This window comes from Symphalangus syndactylus, chromosome 17 (assembly GCF_028878055.3).
Source record: "Symphalangus syndactylus isolate Jambi chromosome 17, NHGRI_mSymSyn1-v2.1_pri, whole genome shotgun sequence".
Classification (NCBI taxonomy): domain Eukaryota; kingdom Metazoa; phylum Chordata; class Mammalia; order Primates; family Hylobatidae; genus Symphalangus; species Symphalangus syndactylus.
In genome coordinates, this window is record NC_072439.2 from 31,145,509 (window position 1) to 31,173,174 (window position 27,666).

General features: G+C 39.1%; 1 protein-coding gene across 1 annotated transcript in view; it reads right to left on the reverse strand.

The window, feature by feature from the left end:
• Positions 1 to 12,299, reverse strand: part of LOC134732827 (uncharacterized) — a 243,876-nt gene extending 231,577 nt beyond the window's left edge. Inside the window, exons 1-2 of the mRNA XM_063619953.1 lie at positions 12,272 to 12,299; positions 11,239 to 11,404 (exon numbers count right to left, since the gene is read on the reverse strand). Coding sequence (XP_063476023.1) covers positions 11,239 to 11,404; positions 12,272 to 12,299 — 194 coding nt within the window. The remainder of the gene's footprint in view (positions 1 to 11,238; positions 11,405 to 12,271) is intronic.
• Between the last annotated feature and the right edge of the window lie 15,367 nt (positions 12,300 to 27,666).

The following is a 27,666-nucleotide window of genomic DNA, read 5'->3' on the forward strand; positions in this document are numbered from 1 at the left end:
CTTTTACTGATGTTAGACAGACATTAGGTACCTCAGACACATCCTTCATATCTCAAACAAAGGGGCAGCCATTTTCTCCCTCAGCTCAGAAAGAGGCACTCCTCACAGAAGCCCTCCCTGCCAGGGATGAGGGAATGTGAGCAAAAGGAAAGTTTGCCTTCTGAGCCAGGGAGCTTTTGCCCATTCCCTTATTCTACTTATTTTCCTGGAATCAATGTCCATGCTGGATTTCCACATGCATCGATTGCTCCATTTGTTTAAAGAATTGTGTCTGTGTCTTTAAACTGCAGCAAATGCTGACTCAGCCACTTTGAGGATGGAGACTGGAGCGGCTGGTACCATAGGCCTTTTAATAATCAGCACACTAATCATCTTTGGCTTATTCCTACTTGAAGTTTTGAGTCTCTGATCTGGGACTTCCTTCTGAACTCCGCTAAAAAAAATTCACCTTTTTTTTTTTTCTGAGACGTGGTCTCACTCTGTCACCCAGGCTGGAGTGCAGTGGCGCAGTCTCAGCTCACTGCAAGCTCCGCCTCCCGGGTTCACGCCATTCTCCTGTCTCAGCCTCCGGAGTAGCTGGAACTACAGGCGCTCACCAACACGCCCAGCTAATTATTTGTATTTTTAGGAGAGACGGGGTTTCACTGTGTTAGCGAGGATGGTCTTGATCTCCTGACCTCACGATCCGCCCACCTCGGCCTTCCAAAGTGCTGGGATAAAAATTCACTCTTGAATGGTACCCATTTTCACTTCTGTGAGTCACAGGCACTCCTCTAGGAATCTGAGTCCATCTGCTCTGTGTCTTTCAGAAATTCCTTAGCATATCTGGCCTTCTGATGGTATCCTTTAAAGGGTTGCCACAAATAGCTTGTTTTATTTTACTGCCCAATAGTATGCAGTGGCTTCACCCTTCTTGGATTTCTAATTCTACTGTAGATTTATCCTTATTTTTATATTTCTTCCGTCATTTCAGTAGGATCATGGAAGGAGAAAAAGCAAATGGATTTTCTTAGTTAGACATCCTAAATCAGAGTTGTTGAATTATGTTTTACTTGTTTATTTACCTGCTTGTCTTTCACCACTAGATTTTAAGCCCCTTGATGCCAAGGTCTTTGTATTATTTCATTTTTATATACTTGGGTCTGACAGATAGAAGATACAAAATAGAGATTTATATAATGAATAATTGATTAAATTAGGTAGAATGGCTATAAACAGACATTTTATTAAATTAAGTGTGCATAAGTAATAAAAAGTAGTCCTATTTTGAACTTGACAGAAAACAATGGGAAAGGAAATATCTACCATGTACCATTGCACTCTCATTGTGCATCAGAGACTCAAAACTTCGAGTAGGAATAAGCCAAAGATGGTCAGTGTGCTGATTATTAAAAGGCCTATGGTACCAGCTATTCCAGTCTCCATCCTCAAAGTGGCTGAGTCAGCATTTGCTGCAGTTTAAAGACACAGACACAATTCTTTAAACAAATGGAGCAACTGATGCATGTGGAAATCCAGCATGGACGTGGATTCCAGGGAAAGAAGTGAAATAAAGCAATGGACAAGAGCTCCCTGGCTCAGAATTATAAAGAAAGCAGCATTTTATGGGGCACTCAAGGCTATGGAGAGAGGTTGGGAAGGAGAGAAGGTAAGAAGTAAAGGAAGAATTAACTCTTGAATACTCTCCTCAACCTGTCTTTACAAGAGATGGACTCCCTTTCTCATGCCTTCTACACTATTGATCATTTCTCCTGTTCTTTGAATTTCATGCCTAGCCTCATTTCTCTGGCTGCCCCAGCTGCCTGATTTAGGTGACCTCATTTAAATCTGCCTCTAGCTAAGTTCAATCCTCAGAATCCATTTCTGGCTGCCCTTTTCAGGCTGTGTCATACCCAGCCCCATAAGTAAGAACTGAACAAGTTTGTAGATACTTTTGCCTAAACTTCCTTGGTGTCCTATTTAACCCTAATAAAATTAATACAGTAATTGACTCTTTCCCTCAACCCAGGGAAAATGGTAAATTGAATGCATCATAATGTATTTTCAGAGCTTCCAAGAATTATAAATAGTGCCTAATATTCAAGAGCCATGATGACAATTAGCCCAAAGGACAGAGTAAATAAAAGGTAAAAGCATCTAAGCTCCTGAGCTACTAACCACTTACTCTTTCAATTAAAATAAGTGATTAGTAAAGAATTATGTGCATTAACAAGTTAAAATAATTAAGCCTGATTTTTAAAAACTACATGTAACAAATAAAGAGAACAACAAAGGTAATTATAGCATTACCATAAGGCAAGGAGCTTATGATCGAATAAATTTACACATTTTATTGTTAGTAATTCTAGTATCTAGTGTAGCCAACCATTTTGTTATCTGAAGAAGAAATGCTGCTTTGGGTCATTTTCTGGCATTGAGTTTAATGAGCTAGAAAGTATATGCTGTGAATTTTTACTTGTGACAAGAACTTTTGCATGGTAGTATTACCTTTGTAATTCAGGATTGAATCTTGATTTATTGTTTAGATTTATGAAAATTGGACAGTTTGTGGGGATAAGTGGGATGCATGAAATTAACTGCAGGAAGTTAAAATCAGTGAAAAAAAATCATTGGAGATGAATTTGAATTCTCTCAGATAAAGGTGCATTTTATCACACGCACCTTTTTCTTACTTTATGGTGGTCATCAAATTAAATACATTTCAAACTGTAGAGAAAAGAATTCTAGAGCAGCAAACTGTGACAGAGACTGGCCAGTCTCATAACATCCGCTTTTGTTTGTTCCAGTGCCACAGTGAAATTACATTTCCCAGCCACCTTTGCAATGAGACATAGCCTCCTTGTTCTGGAATATGCAAATCACCACTTTCATTACAGGTCCACAAAATCCTCCCACATGTAATATTTTCCTTTCTTTTTGTATCCTCTGGCTAAATGTGGAGAACTCTCAGATCCTAGATGAAAATGAGACCAGAAGATGGAAGAATTTGGATCTCAAAAGGTCACCTGCCAACAAAGAACACCCATATTGAACTGTCACATAAATAAGAAATCAATTTCTATTGTGTGAAGCCACTGATATTTGGAGACTTGCTTGTTATGGCAGCTAACATTAGCCTTACTGACTTACTCTACTGACTTTTAAGTTAGGGGCTAGCCTTTAAAAATGAGAATTGGTCACTATGACAAAGAAATTTTAAATAATCTTAATGACCACGGACGTTAGAATAGAGCTAAATCAATGGGAATAAGAAAACCATATGCCTGGAATGGCAAGTATTTATAACTCACCTCTGATAAGCTTAACTCTTTGTGTCTTCCCATCATATGGGATAGAGAGATCTGATGGCATTTCTTTAGAGGCCTTCATTCATCACATTCATCCCAACCAACATCCCTACTACATGGTTTTCTCCATAAAACTTGTAATTAATCATTTTAAATTATCTTGGCCCATCATTTATTTCCTGTCACACTCCGTCTTGAACGTCAGCTCTATGAGAGAAGAGACCTTGCTGGTCCTGTCATTTCTTGATACCCAACAACTTGAACACTTAATCCGTGGTAGATACTCAGTGGATAATTGTTGTTAAATTGATGAATAACCCTTGATGTCCATGACTAAACAGGATTTAAAAAAAAATTATTAGATTCCTTTTTCAGTCAACGAATGTTAATGTGGATGAAAACAAATTTAACATATTAATCAGTGCCCTCAAGGAGCCTGTAGATTAGATGAAGAAAGGACATGACAGAGTGAGGTACTACAAATGGTGAAAGAAAAATGCTAAATTTAATTTTGGTGGTAGAATTCAAGTGTCTATAGGACTCCAAAGCCAAAGGATGTTAAGAACAATTTCATAGAAAAAGTAGCTTGATTTAAATTTTAAAGAAAACTGGTAAAAATCAATAACCTGTGTTCACCAAGTGACATGTGCTTACTTCAAGGGAGATGTGGGCCACAAGACATCTACTGGATGGAGAAAGAAACAATTAGGATTTTCATTTATAGTCACTTTTTATGTTTTTTTAAAAATTAGACTTTACTAATATTTACCATATGAACTAATAATATACATATATACAATTCATATAAAAACGTGCACATATTATAGAGGCATGTCCACAGTCAAAAAGTTTGGAGGCCACTTATACAGAAAGGATACTTTAATGAGGAGACATGAGCAAGGAATGAAGGCAGGAGTGCACGAAGGGACATAACTGTACCCTACCTTGGCTGGCACAAGAGACATGGAGCAGTGACATGTAAGTTCAAGTTAGGGTAGAGAGTTTATAGCCAAATTATAAAGAGTATTAGATATCAGTAAAAGCATTTATATTTGATAGTTGACTCTTTCTCAACAACATATTCCTATTTGCCCACTGTTTCCATCTTCGTGCTTGCCTCCGTAAGAAAATCCCCTATCAGTTAGTCTCTGGATGGCTGCACCACCTCCTAATTTATCTCTCTCCTTCCATGCTGGTCCCATTACCACCTACACAGTATCCTTGTGATATTTTTAAAACTTCAGTGGGATCACTCCCACCCTTGCGCAAAACCTTCATATGGCACCTCATTGAACTTAGAATAAAATCCAAATTTCTACCAGTTTCTATGTGACCCGATCTCCACTTATCTTTCCAGTGTCATCTTTTTAAAAAAAAAAAAAAAATTTATTGTGTATATTCCAAGTTTACAGCATGGTGTTATGGGCTACGTATCCATAAAATGGTTACCACAGCAGATTGACACATCTATCATCTCACATAGTTACTTTTTTGTGTGACAGGACCAGCTAAAATCTAATTATTTAACAAAATTCCTAATGCAATACAATTTTATTAAGTTTAGACCTCCTATTGTACATCAGATCTCTAGGCCTGTTCATCCTACATGTCTGCTATTTTGTATCCTTTTACCTAAACTCCCCATTTCTTCTCCCCATTACCTGCCCATGGCAACCACTGTTTTATTCTCTATCTCTGTGTATTTGAGCTCTTCCCCAAAATATATTGTACATATAGGTAAGATCATATAATATTTTTCTGCCTGGCTTATTTCACTTAGTATGAAATAAGTGTCTATGTTGTAGCGAATGCCAGTATCTCCTTTTCTCAGGGTTGAATAATATTCCATTGTATATATACCACATATGCTTTATCCATTCATCTGTCAATGAATCTTGCTTTCATAATTTGGCTATTGTGAATAATGCTAAAATGAACATGGGACTGTGGATATCTTTATGAGATGCTGATTTCATTTCCTTTGGATATATGTCAAGAAGAGGGAATGTCTAGCATCAACTTGTGTCACTCCTGCCCTTGTTTCCTATACTCAAACCATATTTGTCCATCCTTTTGTTCCTCCTCTTCCATTCAGACTCTTTCCTTCCATAGTATTGCTGCACTAACTGTGCCCCCTGCTTCAAGCATTCTTCCCCATGAATATATGACTGGTCCCTTCTCATCATGCGGGCGTCTGTTGTGCTAGGTACTTTCACAGACATATATCATTAATTTTATCTTCCCCACAACACAGTAAGGAAGGCACAGTGAGAAATGGTCAATTAGACCTAAAATGTACATATACATATTTATATGTGAATATATTATGCACTAATTCATTTGCAAAGTACATTAACATGACTTCATTTTGTCCTCACCCAAATTTTTTCAGGTAGAAGCAGATTTATAGAGGAAAGAAATGAAAATATAAAGATTATAAGTTCATCAAAGTCACACACGGATTTTACATGGTGGGTCAAGGATTCAATTAATGTCATTTGGCTTCAAAATCTAGTGGGCTGTGTTGTATCCCATAGAGGCAAATATGGTTTCAAGAAAGTGAGGAGAGGTAATAGCATCTCTCAGAGAGCAGGATAAGAAAAAACGTATTGACTAGGAAGTCAGGAGTGGCTTCCAATGATATAACAAATCCACCAAAAACCTCTGTTGAATTAAAATATTCATTAAACCCCTACTGTGTGCAAAGCACTGGCCTAAGCTAAAAGCAGCATTTTCTAAGATGAAGTTTGCAAAAAAAATAATAGCAGCAGAAGTCAAATTAAATGAGCACAAGAAACAATGTTCTAAAGAAAGAGAGGGAACACATGCGTGTCAATTCTCCAAGAGTTTGGCTGTGAACAGAGATAGGAGCTCAGTAGCAGGAAGCAGCAGCGGGTTAAGTGAAGGTTGTACTCAAGACTTGAGGTAATAAGCAATTAAGTAGATTTCAACTTTTCTAACTTGAGATTGTTTAGTGGACTTTGCAGCCTATATTAATAAATTTGCATTTTCACCTCAGGCCTCTAGTTACCAGCATTTCAGTGGTGTCATCAAATTGACTTTTCCCTAAAGGCCTCTTTTGGGACCACATGTCAATATCGAAAGCTCAGTATTCAGGAAGGTGTGATGCTGACTCACAGAAAATGCCCTTCCCATGACTGATGGTCTTACTGCCTCAAGTTGGCAGAATGACACATTGACCCAGAGCCTCCCAGGATTTGGCTGATCCTTGGGAGTAATATGAGAGAGCTTTGCGAAGCTTCATGAATACCCGTAATGGGGGAAGGGGGCATTTGATAGATACACTTTCTCCTTAGTGTACTCGCTGGTACCCAAGAGACCTACTTACTCTGGAGAGAAGACAGACTCTCAAACTCCCAAATTTAACTCAAAATATTTCAATGTCAGATCTGAATTCAGTTTACAGTGGGCCCCTCATTCATTTAAATTGCTTAAATTGCTATCGTTGCAATTGTCCAGGTCTGCGTTTAAGTCCAAAAGAAAGAGAATACAGTGTATATGAAACAGCAAAAGTTCCTGTCCTAAGGAAACTTACATCCAGTGGGAAGATGGACTATAAACCATATAAGTAAAGTGTACATTGATAAATGCTATGTAGAAAAATATTGTCATAAGAAGTCTATATTTTTAGATAGGCAGCCAAGGAGAGATAATCCCACATACCTTATTTGGATTTACTTCCAATTAACAGTTTTTCATCTGTGAAACCAGGATTATTTGCCCTCCTCTCTAGGTTTGTTGGGAAGGATAAGTGAAATTTTGTAGAAGCCCTTGAAAAGGTGCCTGGCAGGCACTAAAACCTCCGTTCATAGAAAAAGAGAAAGAAAGAGTTGAGACTGGGTGACTAATCCCAAGTCAGCGGCACTCTGAGTCTGGCAATATTAGAGCTAGAACCTGAACTCAGGGCCTCAGGCTTCAAGGCGGGCAATTGTTCCTTCACATCTCAACTCTGCAGTACAGTATCATGTGTGGAGAGTGGGTCTGAATATTTAAAGTTAGGGGAGTCACACTGTAGCTATGCAAACCATGTGAGATCTACAAAGACAGAGAGGACTCTGGTCCCCACCATCGTCCAGGAGTATAGTAAGCACTCAAGTAATATTTACAGAATATTAACTCCACATATGACTCTAATTACTAATGGTAACCCGTAAAATTCAACACATATTAGCCACGGAAATGCTGCACCTCTGTAGGTATATTTGGCTTTACACAGGTGCTGAGTGAACCACTAACACATGCTTAATTAAATTTATGCTTTGTTTATTGGTTTCATTTACTTTAAGATATATGAGTAAGTGGATTTCAAGGTTTGAAATAAAAATACAAATATACCATTTTAAATAAATGCTTGCCTCTTTCAAGTCCCTGTCTATCACCATGACATTTCAATGCTCAAAATTCTCAGTTCCAAATCTATTTTTCCTGTAGTATAAAGAAGATAGCTGTATGCTTCAATCGCTATCCTTGCTGTTTCCACTTCGAAATGCTTACCTGCTCTTCAACCTCGTGTCCCCATAGTGGACACCACTCTTCTGAAGATCACTGTTGTCACTTTAGTACCTGATTTCTGTCTTACCCTCCTTGGCTTCTTGGCAGCCCTTGAGCCTTGGTTAAAAGCATCAGTTTTTTATGGTTTTTTTTTTTCTTTATTTTAAGTTCCAGGATACATGTGCAGAATGTGCAGGTTTCTTACATAGGTATACATGTGCCATGGTGGTTTGCTGCACCCGTCAACCCATCATCTAGGTTTTCAGCCCTGCATGCATTAGGTATTTGTCCTAAAAATCATCAGTTCTTAACTCTCTCCTTCCTTGGCTTTCAGAAGGTTAAACTTTTTGTTCTTTGTCTTCTCCTACCCCTTTGTCCCTGTCTTTCTGCATGGATACCTTCCTCTCCCTTTGCTCCCTGCATATTGTCAGGCCCCAGATTGTAATCCTCATTTCTTATCCCTTCCACCTTGGTTAACCCGTTGTCGTCCTCATTGTTGTCTATAATCATGACTTCATTTATCACCTTTATGAGGGATGCCTCTAGTTTTTTCTCCAGATAAGACCTCTGGGATTCTAGATCTGCATGTATACAAGCAGGACATTTTCATGGACACATTTCACTGTTTTCACATGCGTAGCACGTCCAAAATAAAATTTCTTTCTTTTTTGTTTTTGTTTGTTTGTTTGTTTGTTTGTTTGAGATGGAGTCTCATTCTGACGCCTGGGCTGGAGTGCAGTGGCATGATCTGGGCTCACTACAACCTCCACCTCTCAGGTTCAAGCAATTCTCCTGCCTCAGCCTCCCAAGTAGCTGGGATTATAGGTGCCCACCACTACGCCCAGCTAATTTTTTTATTTTTAGTAGAAACGGGGTTTCACCATGTTGGCCAGGCTGATCTCAAACTCCTGACCTCATGATTTGCCCGCCTCAGCCTCCCAAAGTGCTGGGATTACAGGTGTGAGCCACCACACCCGGCCCAAAATAGAATTTCTTATCCTCGGGTCTTTTATCCTCTACTATCCCCCTGCTAATTCTGTGTGTTCTCTCCTCTGCTCCTGGCATCACAGATGTGCAACCTCCACCCATTCAGTTACTCGTTCCTACTCTTTACTCCAGATATGCCATGAGCCATCAACTTCAATGTCATTTGGCTCCATGATGTTCCTCATCCCCACCCTTTCTTTTAATTCCCTCTGTTGTGGTCAACATTAACTCTGACCTATACTGTTGCCTCATAGCAGTTTTCAGCCCCTTCCTGCCCTCCAGTTCATCTTCCACATTTCCACAGTTCTAATTGTGTTCCTTTCCTGTTCGGAGGTACTGACAGCCTTTCATTGATTCCAGAATAAAGTTCAAAATCTTTGCGCCTAGAACAATCTGGCGCCAGATACCCTCTCCCACTTAATTGTCTATCTTTCCCTTCTCATGTGCTGTGTGTTAGCTGCACCAAATCACTCATTACTGAAACTTGATTCCTTGATGCTTTTGTCCCTATGGTGCCCTCACCTGGAATGCATTGCTTCCTCCTCTGCCTCATAACCACCTCTCCTCTTCCTTCTAAACACCTCTCCTCTTCCTTCAGATGTTACATTTTTCAGGAAGTTGCCCTTGGTTCCCCCAAAATAAAATAACATCTTTCTATTCTATGGCCCATTCACAAGTTATTCTTTTTTCATTGATCCATCACATTATCTTTCACCATAGTTTTCAGTGTACATATGGTAGAGACATTTAATCATGTAACTACATGGCTCTCGGCCTGCTACTGTATTGACTGACTGAGCATATAATAGGACACAACTGTCCTATCACTTCTGTTATTGCCCAAATGGCCACCAGGCTCAGCAAGCCCCCATCATCACCTCCTGGCAGGCCTGGCTCCCTTTTGCAACCCGGTCCTCAAATGCCCAGCACTGTTCATCCTTATAATGACTCTCCTTTGAGTAAGAGCAAGAAATTTTGGTTAACGTGTCGTGTTTACATCCCCCATTTTCCCCTCACTTAAGGTTGCTAATCAGTTCTTTTTAATCACCACTTTTCCCATCAACCTCAAAGACCCAAGCATCTTCCTTTTCCTTAGGCTAAAATCCTTGTAGCAGGGTCACGCTGCAAAGCCGGGGGCACCTCTCTTAGGAGCCTCATCATTTTGCAGTTAGAAACGCATGCAAGCAGCCCTGCCTGACAGCTTTGCTACAGGGCTGAGAATTCAAACTAATTTCTGTGCCAGAGAACATCATGTGCTTACTTAGCAGCAAGGAGAGCATTTTCTAAATAATTAATTGCAAGCTCAGGATCTTCCTGAACTGTGCTCAGTTCCTGGAATCCACCCTGAAGGATATTGCATGCTACCTATTCATAACTGTCACTGTAGCTATAGATCTGCCTCAGTATGCTTTTGATTTTTCTCTCTGCTTTTCTCTAAAGAAAAAAAAATGAATTCCTAGCCCCAATGTGATTTTAAAGATTTATTTTAAAGATTTATTTTATTTATTTTAAAGATTATTTATTTTTTTTATTTACTTTAAAGATGAGTCAAAAATGAATATAAAAAAAGTTTCCCTGGATGCTAATCTTCCAAATGCTTACATTTGAATTTGTCCTTGGCATGCTGTTCCTCACATTCCTGCTCACACAGTCTCAAGTCCTTTGCTCGAGCATGCCTTCTAGCCTTGCTTTTGTTTGGGGGTTTAGTATATGAGACGACAAGTGGTACAAATTTTGAACAAAGGAGATGTCAGTTCAGGGGAGATGGATGGGTGATATCAAAGCATACGTGTGCAAACAGTAGGAAAAATACTTCCCCACAATCTTCTAAATCCATTTTGGCCAAGTAAAACTCATAGGCCTAAACCAGGTAATAGATCAAAAATAGCTTTATGTTAAATAAATACTCCAAATCTGCCACGAATTATGTGTTTTTTCAGTGCTGTATTGTGGCAACAAAATAGATTGTTAGGACCTGTAAGAAATGACCGCACCCAAACAAAGGCTCATAATTGATATAAAAGACAAAGGATATCAGTGGTGCTCAGATACCTAGAAATGAAAATCCTACAATTCTAGAGCTGTGAGTGGTCATTAAAGCTAGTCCTGTTAGAAAACCGGGGCTCAGACAGGTAAAAGAGCTTGCCCAACCAAGGTCTGACAATCATTTTATTAGTGCCAAAGCTAGATGAAAGTTTCATGCCTCCTTTAAGCCATGTCACTAAACCAAACCACATCAATGTCATACATAAGAGATGGTCTGTTGAGATTTGCCCAGTTTATCAGAGAAATCAGCATTTAAGAAAACAAACAAACAAAAATCCTATCAACGATTAAATAAAATCCCTTGTTTGGGTGAAGACGACATAAGAATGACATAAACCAAATAAAAATAGTCTCAAGCTGGAAGACCTAGGAATCAAGTGTTAAAATCAAGAAATAGATTTGTTACCAAATGGTCTCTCTTTGTTCTCCATCCTTGTGTTTCTTTTCTCTTCCTCTTTCTTCAAGCCCTTTCTTTCCTTTCCTCTTCCCTCTTCTATTAAAGTATCCAACCAAAATTAGCCAGCAGCTTTTAAATGAAGTAACCCATTTAGGGAAAAGTCTCTGCCATTTATCTTTAATTAATCAAATGGCAAATGTGAAGAGTTGCTCAAAGCCAGCTTCTGGGGAATCTCTGTGCAAAGTGTGCTATCAGGGTTCAAGAGCTGTCAGTGCCTCCAAGGAGCCTTCTTCCCCTCATTAAAAATAATTTCAACCTGATTGCATAAGTACTTTGAATGGTTGCTTAAAGTGACTTAGTTTAAGTAGTTGCCACCCATGGCTCAGCTGTCAGAGTCCAGTATATGAGGACTTAAAAATCAGATCTTGACAAAACTTTTTATCTCCATGAAGATCTAGAAGCTGGAGAAAAAAAAAAATCCATCACACGACTCAACTCATCCTCTTCATTATCCTGCCTGTGCACGGCCCAGCATGGTCTTTTCTCACCACCGAGCTTCATTCACACATCTTTTCATACACTATCCTAAGGCAAAAAATTCTCAATGAAATGCCATCAGACCAGGTGTTTTGTGTTTCATTTTTCTATATAGCGCACAACTTTTAAACTGCGTCCCACAGTGAGATCTCTGCAAAACTGGCACCCATCCTCGTATTCCCCCAGTAGGACCCAAATTCTGGTTTAAGTTCTCTTCCATTCTATTTTCTCTTACCCACCCCAACCTGGGGTTTTTTCTAACATTCCAGTGCCGAAGTTACTAAGGGTGTGTTGTATTCACCATGTAAACCTTGCTCTAGTGTAGTGCCTGCTAGATAGTAGTACCTGGCATGTTTGTGGAGCAAAGGAATAAATACAAACTCATATTTCTGCTTCCTCCTTGAAGCAGTGGCTGCCTTTCTCTACCTCTATCTTCTCTGCCACCCAAAACACTTGTCACCCCCGAATATTTCAGCAGAAATATTCTTCACACAGTCCTATGTACCTCTTTCAGCTGCAGATTCTGTTTTCATGATGGAGCTGGACACTAAGTTTCTCCTAGTTGGATCTTACTTTTTCTAAGGCAATGCGGGACATTTCCAGTGAGTATATCATTAGAGTGATTTTTCAGTGGCTAACCAAGCTGTCGCAGACATTTAGCACTGCCAAGTACTGAAGCTCTTTGATGTTACTCACCACCCAATCCTCCTTTATTTATTTATATAAAATATTTCAATGCTTCATTGTGCACTAAAACCAGCTCCAGACAAGGACCATAAGAAGCAAGTCGCTAGGGGGATTAGTAGGGCGTTGTTTGTAGAATGCAGAATTCCATAATAGATCTAAAATTATGCTTCTGGAGCATGAGATGTTTTCAAATTCATTACTGCTTTCAAAATAACATAATTTTCTATACGAAAACAGCTTGGAATTCTTAGGAAGAGAAATTGAAGGTGGTTTTATTTACCTATTTTTTTTTTGTTTCTGGTGGCTGATAATTATCCTTTTTATGCTTGGAAGCTTTCATGACCTTGTGGAATATGATCTATAGAATATAATAGTTTGGTGTATTTGGTTTCTAATTTTGAAAAAGAGTAAATTAAGAAATATCATTTTAATTCTGAGAACTTTCATCAATAGTTAATCAAGAGGTAGAATTTTTCAATAAAATTGGTGATTAAATTTCAACATAGGAATTTTTGAGGGACACATACATTGAAATCATAGCAATGGCATGCCAGGGATCAAACAAACCCCTCACTTGCCATGTGTCTACATGACGCCATGAAGGTTAAGTAACCTACCCATGGTAAATTGAAGCAGAAAGTGAACTATAATCCAGGCCTGTGTGTCACTTCCAAGCCTTGGGTATGGCTATGGAATCCCTAGTACCTGGTGAGTAATACTGAAGATTGCGCTGTGAGTACCATAAGGCTTAGCTTGAGAGTTTTTGTAAAAGAGGCAAGAGGGAAGCTAGGGTGCATGTTTAGAATGAAAAGTTAGCTTTACTATATATCTTATAAGGGGAATGGATGATATCAATGTTCATACATTGCATTTTATTCCAAGAGTCCTCAGAGCAAGACTCTCCCTGTATAGTTGTTGGATTCAAGCTAGCTATTTTAAACCTAGTTTTTCAAGCTTAGGAAAGAGAAAAACTTCTGAAGATTATACCTAGCATGTATATATACAAGGCAAAAAGACAAATATCTTTTCTTCTTTGGACAGTTGCTACAATGGGAAAATTTTGTCCTCTCTAGAGTTCCTGTGAACATCTTGGGAATGTGGTGTATTAATTTTCTATTGGTGCATAGCATATCACCATAAACTTAGGAGCTTCAAATAACACCATTTATTAGCTCACAATTTTGTAGAACAGAAGTCTTTCACATCTTGATGTGTTCTCTGTGCAAGATACCACTAAGCTGAAATTGAGGTGTTGACCAGGCTAAGTACTCATCTGGAGACAACAAAGAGAAAATCTGCTTTCAAACTCATTCTTGTCGTTGGCAGAATTCAGCTCCTTGCAACCGTAGGGCTGAGATCCTTGTTTTCTTGATGGCTGTCAGCTGAAGGCCACTCCCAGTGTCTATGAGCCACCCACATTCCGTGCTCTGTGGGCTTCTCTATTGTCAGAGCTGCAGTGATGCCTCAAATCCTTCTATTACTGCCAGAGTCTGACTTCCTCTTCTCTGGCCAGTTAGAGAAAACTCTCTCCTTTAAAGGGATCGTGTGATTAAATCAGGCCCACTCAGATTATCTTTCTATTTTCGGATCAATTGCTGTAGGACCTTCATTACATTTGCAAAATCCCTTCATAGTAGTCTTTAGATTAATGTTTGATGGAATAAATGGAAGGAAGTGTGTGTACATCAGGAATCAAGAACTTTGGTAGCCAATCAGAAATCTCTCTACTATAACATGGTGGCATCCGTCTAAAGAATGATGCCTCTTTTCTTCCTTAAGAAATGCTGCTGTTCAATACTGAGAATTTAAAGATCCAGATACATTATTTTTATTTAGAGTGAACACAACACCTAATTAAAATCTTTATACTTTAATATCTGTAGCCTAAACCAGTAGTCCAAAACCTTTTTGGCACCAGGGATTGGTTTTGTGGAAGACAATTTTTCCATGGATGGTGGGACAGGGTGGATGGTTTTGGGATGATTCAGGTGCATTAAATTCATTATGCACTTCATTTCTATTATTATTACATTATAATAGATAATGAAATAATTCTACAACTCATCATAATGTAGAATGAGTGGGAGCCCTGGGCTTGTTTTCCTACAACTAGACAGTCCCATCTGAGGGTGACGGGAGACAGTGACACATCATCAGGCATTAGATTATCATAAGGAGTGTGCAACCTGGATTCCTCACACGTGCAGTTCACAATAGTGTTTGCATTCCTATGAGAATCTAATGCTGCTGCTAACCTGACAGGAGGCGGAGCTCAAGAGGTAATGTGAGCAATGGGGAATAGCTGTAAATACATATGAAGATTTGCTCACTTGCTCACCATTTACCTCCTGCTATGTGGCCTGGTTCCTAACAGGAAACAGGGGTTTAGGCCTGGGGTCCCCAATCCCCAGGCCATGGACTTGTATCAGCCCCAGGCCATGGACTGGCCTAAACCACCCAGACTTATATGTGAAATTGGTATGACCACACATGCATACTTTTGGGGAGAAATCTATATATTTCATCAGATTCTTAAAAGATTTGGGAGCCTCTACCTAATCATGATTCTCTTACTCCTACTAGAATATAGGTGTCCTAGGCTATTTTGCGTTGCTCTAAATGAATACCTGAGGCTGGATAATTTATAAAGGGAACAAGTGTATTTGGCTCATGGTTCTACTGTCTGTACAAAAAGTGTGATGTCAGCATTTTCTCAGCTTCTGGTGAGGGCCTCAGGCTGCTTCCATTTATAGCTGAATGCAAAGGGGAGCTGGCATGTGCAGAGGTCACATGAAAGAGAGGAGCAAGTGAAAGAGGGAGAGATTCCAGGTTCTTTTTTAACAGCCAGTTATCACAGGAATGAAGAAAGTAAGAACTCGCTCACTCCACAACATGGGGAAGGCACTAATCCATTCATGAGGGATTCACCCCCATGACCCAAGCGCCTCCCATTAGACCCCACCTTCAACACTGGGGGCCAAATTTCAACATAAGGTTTGGTAGGGACTAGCACCCAAACTATAGCAACAGGCAAACACTGTTTTAGTCCTGTTAGCAGATGCTTATCACTTTCCCCATACAGGGAACACGAGCAGTTGGTAGAAAACCCCAAGATGTCTTCTGTCTCCCTAAGTATTAGAAACAACTCAGTTACTACCCTTGGCAAGTCCAGCTCAGGTCTGGCTTAGGTTCCTGGCTGTGGAACCACCACTACTTGTCCCTGGTGTTCCCATTCCCTTGTGCCCCCTGAGACCTGAAGGCCTCCATTCTGGTTTGTGCCTACAGACACGTTGGAAATCACGAGGCTAGCATCTGCTATTCTGCAGCCAGAGCAGTTGATCTTTTTTGCAACTTCAAATGACTACTTTGCAACTGCATCACGAAAAGAATAAAATTTCACCTAAGTGTGACACAGTCCTATCAAGTAGGAGGAAGCCCTGTGTGTAATGGTTCACAGAGCAGGCTGCACAGTCAACCTGGCTGGATTCGAATCCTGTCTCCAGTACCTACTAACTGAGGAACCTGGGGAAAACTTTACAAATTCTCTGGGCTTTGATTTCCTCATCTTTAAAATGGGATTCATACTAATATAGTTTAACCATCCCTAATCTGAAAATTCAAAATCTCAAATGTTCCAAAATCTGAAATGTTTTGAGCACTGACATGAAATTCCAAAGAAATGCTCATTGGAGCTTTGCAGATTTCAGAATTACTGTTTTTAGGGATGCTGTAAGTATATAGACATCCCTTCGTATCAGTGTGGCATTGACTCCAGGATCACCACATATACCAAAATCCACACACACTCACGTCCCGCAGTTGGCCGTGTGGAACTCACGTCCATAGAAAGTCAGCCCTCCGTATAGGCAGTTTTTAAATCTCCCAATACTGTATTTTCCACTTGCCTTTGGTTGAAAAAGAGCCACATATAAGTGGACCCATGCAGTTCAAACCTGTGTTATTCAAAGGCTCACTGTACAATGCAAATATTCCAAAATCTGAAAAAATCCATAATCCAAAATACTCCTGGTGCTAGACTTTGAGATAAGGGACATTAAACCTGTACCTACTTATGGAGTCCCTGAAGGGGGGTAAATGAAATAATACAGGTAAAGTACTAGAAATCACTTCATAAATACTAGTGTAGTTGTTTTATCATTGCTATCATAATTATTATTATTCGGCTCTTATCACCATCTCTCTTGTCTGAAGCAAGACATATATCCACTGGCTGTCTTCTGGCTTGGGTTTACTCCCCACTTCTCCAAGGTATCCTCTTCAGTTATCTACAATGCATCATTCTATTTCGGCACAGTCAGGAGGAGAGGGTGTCCACCCAAATGCAAGAAAGCTGACAGTAAATTCACAAAAATCTCCCACAAAGGCCTCCTTCTGTGGCTGTTTGGACAGACAGAGTCTCTAACACCTGCTATAGATCCCTGAGAAATAAACTTGGAAACTTAGCCCCAACCCAGGATCATAGCACACCAAAATAGGGATAAACTCTTGGAAAAGCTAACATAGACAGAAAAGTCCGTTATTTCATCATTGGACAAATTTGGATTACAGTCAGAAACAGATGTCTCTGGGGAATATCAATGCTTGCTGATGTGATGGAAACAGGAATGTAATATTGAATACCAAGCAGCTGTGGCAGCTTCTAGTGCTATAGACTGTGTGTGCAGGTGGTACCTTCTGTCATTCGATGTAATGCAAAAAATTATCCCCCAGGGAGAACATATGAGGGGAAAGTAACTATGGGGTGAAGCTGCAATTCTAAAGGGAATTAAGAGAAGTATAATAGTAGAGTCCTAAATCCTTCTGGAAACACATGGAGAAACAGCTTTAAAACTGAGATATGAAGTATTACATGGAGACCTGGTGAAGCAATATAAATAAAGGGCCAATTTATTGTAACGAAATGTTACATTTTTGCCTCTCTTCACTTAGCACTGGGTCAGTACTATGTTGGATCTTTAGTCATATTTTAATAGTATAAACCTCAAAGAGAAGGGGTTAGGATCTTTATCACTTGGCTTGCACACTTTCCTTTGCTGCTATGTAAATTCATAGGTGAAACAGATATAAGGACTGAAGGCCCTTCCCAGTTCACGCAGAGCAGTATTCACTTTCTATATACCAATGGATATGCCAGAGGAGAGACAGCATGACTTCATGACTTCATCTTGGTTCAGACATTAGAGCCTGAACCAAGATCCTCTTATGATCAGAAGTGACTTAACAACAAGAGCAGCACTAATAAATAGCAAGATTATTGAGCACTTGCTATGAGCCAGTTTACTTATTAAATCATATATTGTTAAAATTCTAGGTATTGTCTATCCAGGGGCACAATTCGGCTCCATCTATGAGACTGTAAAATCAAGAAACAAATTTCTTGCTCCAAAAATACAACAAAGAGACAGACATAGGATACTAATTATAGATAGTCTGGCCTCAAAGGAGAGAAAATGGAAGGAAAAAATAAGTCACCAGTCCCAAGACATTTTGAAATCTAGCCAAGCAAACACCATTTGGTTCAAGGCCTAGGAATAATTTTCTGTGGCTTGAGGCCCCACCCTCTGGAATCATAAGACTCCACCTCAGAGTCATCCTTCCTTTGTCATGAAAGGTAGCATAAGTTTGCAGCTGAGTAGTTTTATCATCCTGTTTCTTGCCTGCAGAACTTTGGAGGTCCTACAACCTTTTTTTCATATTATACCCTCTGTTACTTTCAGTCAAAGCTGGGGCCCTTGTCTGGGTCATCTAGATATGTCATGGAGGATTCACTCCATTTGACAAGAGGCTCCTCCACCTATCTTTCCAGGATAATCCCATCCGTATTTCTGCTGAGTGGCTAAGGGGATCCATGAATCACAGGCTTAATCTCTTCAAAGAGCCTTCTGTGTGGCTAAATACTCTGACCTTCTGATCCTTTTGTGGCACTGCAAAAGGTCGTCCAGCCACACCCTTGGCTTTCTCTCAAGAGCATACTTCCCTGCCAGTCAATCTTCTCATTTTAGAACTGTTGCAACATGGATAGGCTGAGAATTTCCCATGTCATCAAGTCCTGGTTTCTTTTTGCCTAGTAGTTCTTCCCTCAAATTTTCCTTCCACTCACATTTGACTATGAGTAAAAATTTTAAAAACTGTTCTCTCATATTTTTTAAAAGCAGCAACAGGCTGCGCCTTCGACACGTTGCTAAAAAACTTCCTCAGCTAAATATCCAAGTTTTTCTGTTACAGGTGTCGCTTTCCACATAACTATGGGACACAGTTCAAGTACATTTTCTGCCACTGTGAAAGAACAACTCCCCTCCCTCCAGCTTCCAAGAACACGCTCTTCATTTCCATCTGATTCCTCACTGGCAGCACATTTAGCTTCCATATTTAATAGTCTGTTGATGACAATTTAGGTATTCTCAAAAATGACTTGGGTTTTCTCTCCTGTGCTTCTTACTTCCTGCTGAGTCTATATTAGCAGAGTCATTAGTATCTATATTTCTATTAACATTACCTTGATGGCATTCCAGGCTTTTTTTCCAGCCTCTGCCCACTGCGTAATTACAAAGTCTCACCCACAATTTTTAAGAATTTGTTGCAGCAACACCACGCCTTTAGGTACTAAAACCTTTGGCTGCTCTGACAAATTTGCACACATGTAGGGGCTTAAAATAATACTAGTTTGTTGTCTTCCAATTTTAGACGTCAGAAGTCTAAAGGAGGTCTCACTGAGCTAAAATCAAGGTTTGGGGAGGGCTGTGCTTCTTTCTGGAGGTTCTAGGGGCAAATCTGTTTTCTTGCCTTTTCCAGCTTCTAGAGGCTGCTGTGTCCCTTGGCTTATAGGCCCCTTCCATTTTTGAAGCTAGCAGTAGTCAATCAAGTCTTTCTCACATTGTACATTCTGATTGACTCTTCTCTTCTTCCCCATTTAAGGTCCCTCATGATCACATTGCACCCACCCGGGTAATCTAGCTTAATCCCTTTATCTCAATGTCAGCTGGTTAGCAACTTTAATTCTAGCTGCAACAGAAATTTCCTCTTGGCATATATCATATCATATCATATCATATCATATCATATCATATCATATTATACCATACCATATCATACATTCACAGTTTTCAGGGATTAAGATGTGAACATCTTCAGGGGCCATTATTCTGCCTGCCACACATCATTTAGTCCCCGCACCTCTATGAACTCGGTATATTACTGCCTTCATATTGCTAGTAAGAAAATAGGCTCAGAGAGATTGAGCCACATGTCCAAAGCTAGTATGTGTGGAGTCCAGCTAGTTGTATAGTTTATGTGTGCATAAATATCTCTCTCACACATAAAATCAGGGCCCATCTCGAACATTATGTTTCAGACTTTCCCAGCATACCTTTAAAGATTTATGTCAGTCGTGGACTTTACCAATGCTTCTTTTGGTATTTACGTTTATGTAGAGGTTTAAGCATTTAAACCTCTATATAATTTGCTAGGGTATTCCAAGTCAATGGGTCTCGTAGAGCCAAGCAACACAGTGAGTAGATGAGGTGTCCCTCAGCTGTGGAGTACTCTACCCTATGTGGATGATGAAATGAGTGGACTCCTTGAATGCTCACATGGAAGTAGATAAAAACAGACTGGTCAAAAATAAATTGGCCAACGCAACCATTTGGTTGAAAGTGAATCTTCTGAATCACTGTTTTGCTGTTACTTTTGGTACGCTATGGGGCAGTCCTGACAAATTTTTATACGTTCTTTAATTGCCCACTTTTTCAGAAATTTTCCCTAAGTTTTTTGCTTTAAAAAATGTTCTCATTTATTTTGTGTCTCTTCTGAATCATGTGTAGTTTTTTAGAAAAATAAATGTTGGAAGCAAACTAAATTCCTGTTACCAGTAAAACTACCACGTCCCAGTTAATACCATTTACTCAGTGCAGAGAAATTATTAAATATAAACTGGTTTTAAAAAATAATTTTCAAGTTTTGAAAATACAAGCAATTAAACAAAACATATAAAATTGCTTGAAAAGTAGAAATTTTAAAGAAAAAATCTCTAAAAATGTATGCTTTTCTTTCAACATTTTAAATATTTATTTTTTATTTTGTCATTACAAAACAATTATTGCTCATTTTAAAAAATCAGAAATACAGACAAGCAGAAGAACATGTATATCCATAATGCTGGAAGACTATATCATTAATTACTTACTAACTCATAGATCCTCCTCTATGTTATATGTTATATGTATAACACTCATATTATATGCTAGTCTCAGTAGAATCAAGTGTAAAAACTACTTTGCAACCTGCTTATTAAACCTGACAACATATTATGAACATTTCATGGCAAGATATGTATTTCTGAAACATACTTTTCTTTTTTCTTTTTTTTTTTTTTTTTTTGAGTCGGAGCCTCACTCTGTTGCCACGCTGGAGTGCAGTGGCGTGATTGCAGCTCACTGCAACCTGCAAATCCCTGGTTCAAGCTATTCTCCTGCCTCAGCCTCCCAAGTAGCTGGGATTACAGGCATGCACCACCATGCCCAACTGATTTTTGTATTTTTAGTAGAGATGGGGTTTCACCATGTTGGGCAGGATGGTCTCAATCTCCTGACCTCATGATCCACCTGCCTCAGCCTCCCAAAGTGCTGGGATTACAGGTGAAACATGCTTTTCAATGACCACGTAGTATTTCATTTTATCAACAAGCCATAATTTTGTTTAACCGGTTTTACATTTAGGTTTTTTCTACCGTTTGGGAAATACTGCAAAGTAGGCATAATTGCTGGAAGATGAATTAGCAGCGAAATATGAGAACATTAAAATATTTTAAATCTAAAAATGTACAAAATTGCTTAAAGATGCACAAAGTGTCAAAAAACCTCAACTATAATAAATCAATATTGTTAATAGGTAGCGGGAAAATCAACGTATGAGTTAGAGTGTTTACTTTTGACCTATTATTTTTGCCAGTTGTTGTCTGGATTATTTTTCCCCGATTAAATTGCCTTAACCAAATCATTTAAACTGAGCCTGATTCAGTGAGAAAGATCTTTGGTTATTCATTTCAACACATGGTTTTTCATCAATGTTAAGATTAGTACTGGGAAATGTGTCTCTTATGAAAATGTTAAAAACTTCCTGCTAACTTAAGACAGAAAATGAAAGAGCCAGGTGTGATGGCACTGGGAAGCAGTAAAGAGTATTCAAGTGATTAGTAACTTGAAGAATCAAATATCATATTCTTCTAAAAATGCCAAGACTATATTAATCTGAAATATGAAAATAGTGCTGGCAGTCATGCCTTGGGTTTACATTGTATATTCGAGTGAGACATTTCCAAACCAAAGTCATCCACCTTGGCTGTGGATACTGCTGGTGATCATATTGCCCTACTTCAAATTATGAGTTGATCTCCATGAGTCATCTGTCCTGAAATTTTAGGCAGACCCTGTGCCTTCTCTTATTAAAAGCCTCTGTACTGTGGAGTTACAGGATAAATGCAGCAAGCCTCATTATTGTGGGTTAAATGGTTTCAAAGTTGTAAACCAGTTGCCTTTCTTATTGTGACACTAGTTTATTTAAAATATGTTCAACAACCAATTCCCTCCTTTAAGCCCTATTAGAAACACAGATACTTTACCAGGCTGTAATACTACATCTTTAAAAACTTTAGAAAAGTAAATCATTTTCTCTAGATTTACATAGTCAGATTTTCTCAGAATGGTAAATACAGTGTTACTGTCTGTATTACTTTGAACACAGATTACCTATAGCAATTTAGTTCAATCCAATTTTGTGTCCAGAAGAACTTCACTTGGGCTGGGCAAAATTTTATTGGCTAATTCCAAAGAAATAATTAACTTTTCCATTCTTGTATATGAGCCTTATTTTTCAATCAGCATTTACAGGCAGTTATCAGATGGTAGGTAGTGGGAATATGAAGGTGAAGAGTAAAAACAGAACAATTTTCCATCAAGCACATTGTCTTTGGGTCTTAGAACAGGGCCTGGCACATAGCAGATGCTCAATAAATACTGAATAAATAAAAGAAGCTGGAACAACTGGCTAGCCATATGCCGAAAACTGAAACTGGACCCCTTCCTTACACCTTATACAAAAATTAACTCAAGATGGATTAAAGACTTAAATATAAAATGCAAAACTATAAAAACTCTAGGAGAAAATCTAGGCAATATCATTCAGGACATAGGCATGAGCAAAGATTTCATGACAAAAATGTCAAAAGCAATTGCAATAAGAGCAAAAATTGACAAATGGGATCTAATTAAACTAAAGAGTTTCTGCACAGCAAAAGAAACTATTATCAGAGGGAATGAACCATCTCCACAATGGGAGAAAATTTTTGTGATCTATCCATCTGACAAAAGGTCTAATATCCAGAATCTACAAGAAACTTAAACATATTTACAAGAAAAAAACCCTATAAAAAAGAGGGCAAAGGACACGAACACACACTTCTCAAAAGAAGACATTTACTGCCTGTAATCCCAGCACTTTGGGAGGCCGAGGCAGGTTGATCACAAGGTCAAGAGATCGAGATCATCCTAGCCAACATGGTGAAGCCCTGTCTCTACTAAAAGTACAAAAATTAGCTGGGCATGGTGGAACACATCTGTAGTCCCAGCTACTTGGGAGGCTGAGGCAGGAGAATCGCTTGAACCTGGGAGGTGGAGGTTGCAGTGAGCCGAGATTGAACCACTGCAATTCAGCCCGGGTGACAGAGCAAGACTCCAACTCAAAAAAAAAAAAAAAAGAAGAAGAAGAAGACATTTACACAGCCAACAAACATATGAAAAAAAAAAAAAAGCTCAATATCACTGATAATTAGAGAAATGCAAAACAAAATCACAATGAGATACCATCTCATATTAGTCAGAAGGGCAATTATTTAAAAATCAAGAAACAATAGATGCTGGTAAGGCTGCAGAGGAATAGGAATGTTTTTACACTGTTGGTGGGAATGTAAATTAGTTCAACCATTGCGGAAGAGAGTGTGGTGATTCCTCAAAGACCTAAAATTAGAAACACCATTTGACCCAGCAAGCCCACTACTGGGTATATACCCAAAGGAATATAAATCATTCTATTATAAAGATACATGCACACCTATGTTCTGAGCACTATTCACAATAGCAAAGACATGCAATCAACCCAAATGCCCACCAATTATAGACTGGATAAAGAAAATATGGTACATATATAACATATATATATGGAATACTATACAGCCTTTAAAAAGAATGAGATCATGTCCTTTGCAGGTGCATAGATGGAGCTGGAAGCCATTATCCTCAGCAAACTAATGCAGGAACAGAAAACCAAACACTGCATGTTATCACTTATAAGAGGGAGCTGAACAATGTGAACACATAGACACAGGGAAGAGAACAACACACACTGGGGCCTGTTGGGGGGTGGAGGTAGGGAGAGCATCAGAGCATCAGGATAAACAGCTAATGCATACTGGGCTTAATAACTCAGTAATGGATTGATGGGTGCAGCAAATCACCGTGGCACATGTTTACTTATGTAGCAAACCCGTATATCCTGCACATGTATCTCAGAACTTAAAAAAATATATAAATAAATAAGAAGGAGAAAAGAGGGAAGGGAGGCAGAAGAGATTAAATGAAGATAAAAATTTCTTCCCTTAATAACTCACGTATCTCTGTACGGAGTTGTATAAAAGCCCTGGGCGGGGAGGAAAGACATCTGGGCTCCCATGGTCTGCCCCGAATCACCCAGAATCTGGATAAGTTCTCTTCCCCGAACCTTGATTTCCTCCCTCATGAAATACAGGATTTGTGTTCCATTTCAGTCTAAAGTTCTAGGATGTTATAAATAACCCTTTCCCAATGAAAGCAGTCATTTATTTTCCCTAGCTGCCTTTTGCACACACATAGTCATCCTTGTGTCAGGAGCTCAGCTCACCTTCTCCTCCACACATGCCCTTCCATAAACAACATGCTACCCGAGAGTGAGCTTCTTCTCCTTGCTGCCCTCGACCTGTGTCCTAATGATAAATATCGCCCTCTCCTTTTGGCCATGTCCTAGCCTTTCTCTTTCCTCTTGAAGGGAAGGGAAAGTGGCCTCTTGAATTTTGCCCAGATAAATAGAACCATGCGTGTAACTCTAGGTTAAAGAGACCAACTGGAAAGTCAGGATCTTCTCAGAAGGATGAGTTTTCTGAAGCGGCTCAGCTATGTTGGACACACAGTAACCTCTTACATGGGCCACACCTAAAATCTGAAGTGAGTCTAAGGAAGTGAGCTTGGATCTGAGGACACAGCAGAAGGAAATAAAATGTCCTGGTCTATCTTGCTTAGTAACAAGTGTTGAGCTTACTAATGTAGCTTTTCTCTCTGGGTTTGCCTGCTGCCTTCTGGGCTCCCATTAAAAATCTCTTGTATGACAATTACTATTTTTTGCTTTTTCAAAATGTCACAGAAACTATTTAGCCAATAGATCACCTTATGCAAGGCTACAACTTCTCTTTTAAATATCGCATTAATCGTTTATATGTTTGATGATGTGAGTTATTAGCTTGGCAACAAAATGAGTTTTCCTCTTGGCTCTTTTTATTTCTTCTCTCATTATTACAGGAAAGCCAAACCAATACTTCATAGTGGACACTTATGTCATGCCCCTGGGGTCTAAATAATGGTCTTTTTTTCTACCTGTCATTCAGCGTGTGAAGCATGCTGTAGAGGTCTCAACTCACCCCTCCCCCATCATGCCATCAAGGACATGGCCGCCACATTGTGCACCTCGGTTGAGATTCTAAGGATGGTTCACAGCTGCGAAGAGGGAATAAAAGGAGTTCCGGTGATGTGTCCAAAACTTACATCTGGCCTCTCTCTGACACAGACCAGCTGTGCAGCCTGGGGAAAGTTACTTAACCCCTCTGAGTTGTTCTCTAATATAAGGGAGTTATAAAGATCACCTCTAAGCTTTGATGTTTTGTAATTATCAGACTGTACTGTCCAAAGTATTTCAGAGAGTGGAGCACCTATGGCAAAAGCTTACATTGTAACTGCTGGTCAACAAAAAGCATGGCTACGTAATGCAAGAGAACAGTGGTGGGTATTGGGATTTGTGATGTGTCCCTTTTCTGAAACTGGGCTGGTGATGCAATAAATGCTCAGTTCTTTGGAGTAGAAGCCCTTATCTCGTATCCTGGATCTTACATTTATGATGGCCTTAGGTGAACCATTTGAATTATCTAACTCTTAATTCCCTCACTTGTAAAACAAGTACATATGTGCAGATGTGTGTCTTATCTGTGACACTGTGAATGGAGTGCTGTGTCAATTTCGAGAAACACTTGCCCATGTCACTGTTATCGGCCATGTCATGGTACTATAATCATATGAGTCTGTGCTACCGCGACTGAAAGTTTCTGTATCATGTGAGTGCCTCTGGCACTATTTATATCCTTATTTCCCTGAGTATGTGAATGGATTTGTTACAGCTGTGTGACTGAGTACTACTAGGCTGGAAATCCTAACTGACTTACAGAGTTGCTGTGAGGATAAAATAAAATGATAATCATGAACAATTTGGCACATTTTATAACTTATGAAAGGTTTGCCCACATGACGTCTGTTTTTGGCATCCTAACAGCTGAATGAAATATTGTATTAATATTGTATGAGTATTATTTTACAGATAAGGAAATCTATAACTTAACTGATTAACCTGAAATAACTCAGCAAATCAAGGAAGAGCTATATTTGGAACCTAGATCTGTGTCAGTCCCAGTACTTTATTTATGTTTTTTCTCATTATATATCCACCTTCTCATGAAAAAGTTACAAGGTCTATTGTAAAACATTAAACAAATATAAGGTGGTGGTGGTGATATTAAGGAAAACTCTGGAGGGAAGGCTGTAGAGTTATCATTTCCTATGTAATTTATTAGTTAGATTTTCCTAAGTAATTGCATTATTTCCTGCTTCTTTACCATTTAAGGTATAGCTGAAGTTAATGGCAAAGTTAGAGAAAAGTCACAGTTTTGAATGCCAACTAGTAGAGGAATTTGACTGAAATACCTGCACACACGTTCTGTGGTTAAAATTGCTACAATGTCTTCTTAATGCTTTCGGTGTATGAACTGAGTTTGCACATGATCTGTTCTGAGATCCATACTTTTTCTGGTAGATGCTACAATAGCCTCATGTTTTCTGCGCTGAGACAGCACAGCTGCAGAGTCATCAGCAGAATAGAGCATGACACATGAACTACTTCTACAGGATCGGGGTGAATTCTCACCAAGCCAATTTCCTCTTTCTGTTACCCTGGTGATCACTTGGTCAGAGCAGAAGTTGTTCCTGTCATCATGTTCTCTAAGTTTCCTTATCTATCAGAAGAGTATATCAACAGTTGCCTTATGGAATTAGTATAACTGTTTATAAAATAGCATATGCAGAGTGGTTTACACAATAAATGATCGTTGCTTATAAGATGCATTACTACAAAAAAAAAATCACATCCAGAATCTTTGTCATTTAACACAGAACTCCCGTCAGCTGAGCCAAGTCAGCTATAGTCACTTCCATTCTACATTCTAACAACAATTTCTGAAACACTTAAGAGGGTTATTAAATTAATGAAATAAACACTTTTCATTAATGATCTTAAAGAAAGCTACCTTTAACATTTTTTATCCCAGTTTTGTGCATTTGTTTGCTACTCTCTTTTAGAATAATGAATAAATTCATGTCTCTTACTACTCAGCAAAGGATGTCTTTTATTTATTTAATTAATTTTTGTAAGAAACAGGGTCTTGCTCTGTCACCCAGGCTACTGGAGTGCAGCGGTATGATCATGGCTCACTGCAACCTACAACTCCTAGGGCTCAAGGGATCCTCCTGCCTCAGTCTCCAGAGTAGCTAAGGCTATTATTTTTAATAAAGATGGTGTCTTGCTATGTTGGCCAGGCTGATCTCAAACTCCTGGCCTCAAGTGATTCTCTCTTCTCGGCCTCCAAAAGCACTGGGATTACAGACATGAGCCATTGGCCCAGGCCAGAATGTCTTTGTATTACCATTTCTGTATCAGAGGCTAACTTTAGGTCTATATCAAAGAAAATCTGAATTCACAGGATTCCATAGGTGCCAAGGCAAGAAACTAACATGTTGTTATTATTGTTATTAGCTTCCATTTATTTAACAAAACGTATGCAAAGTTCTGAAC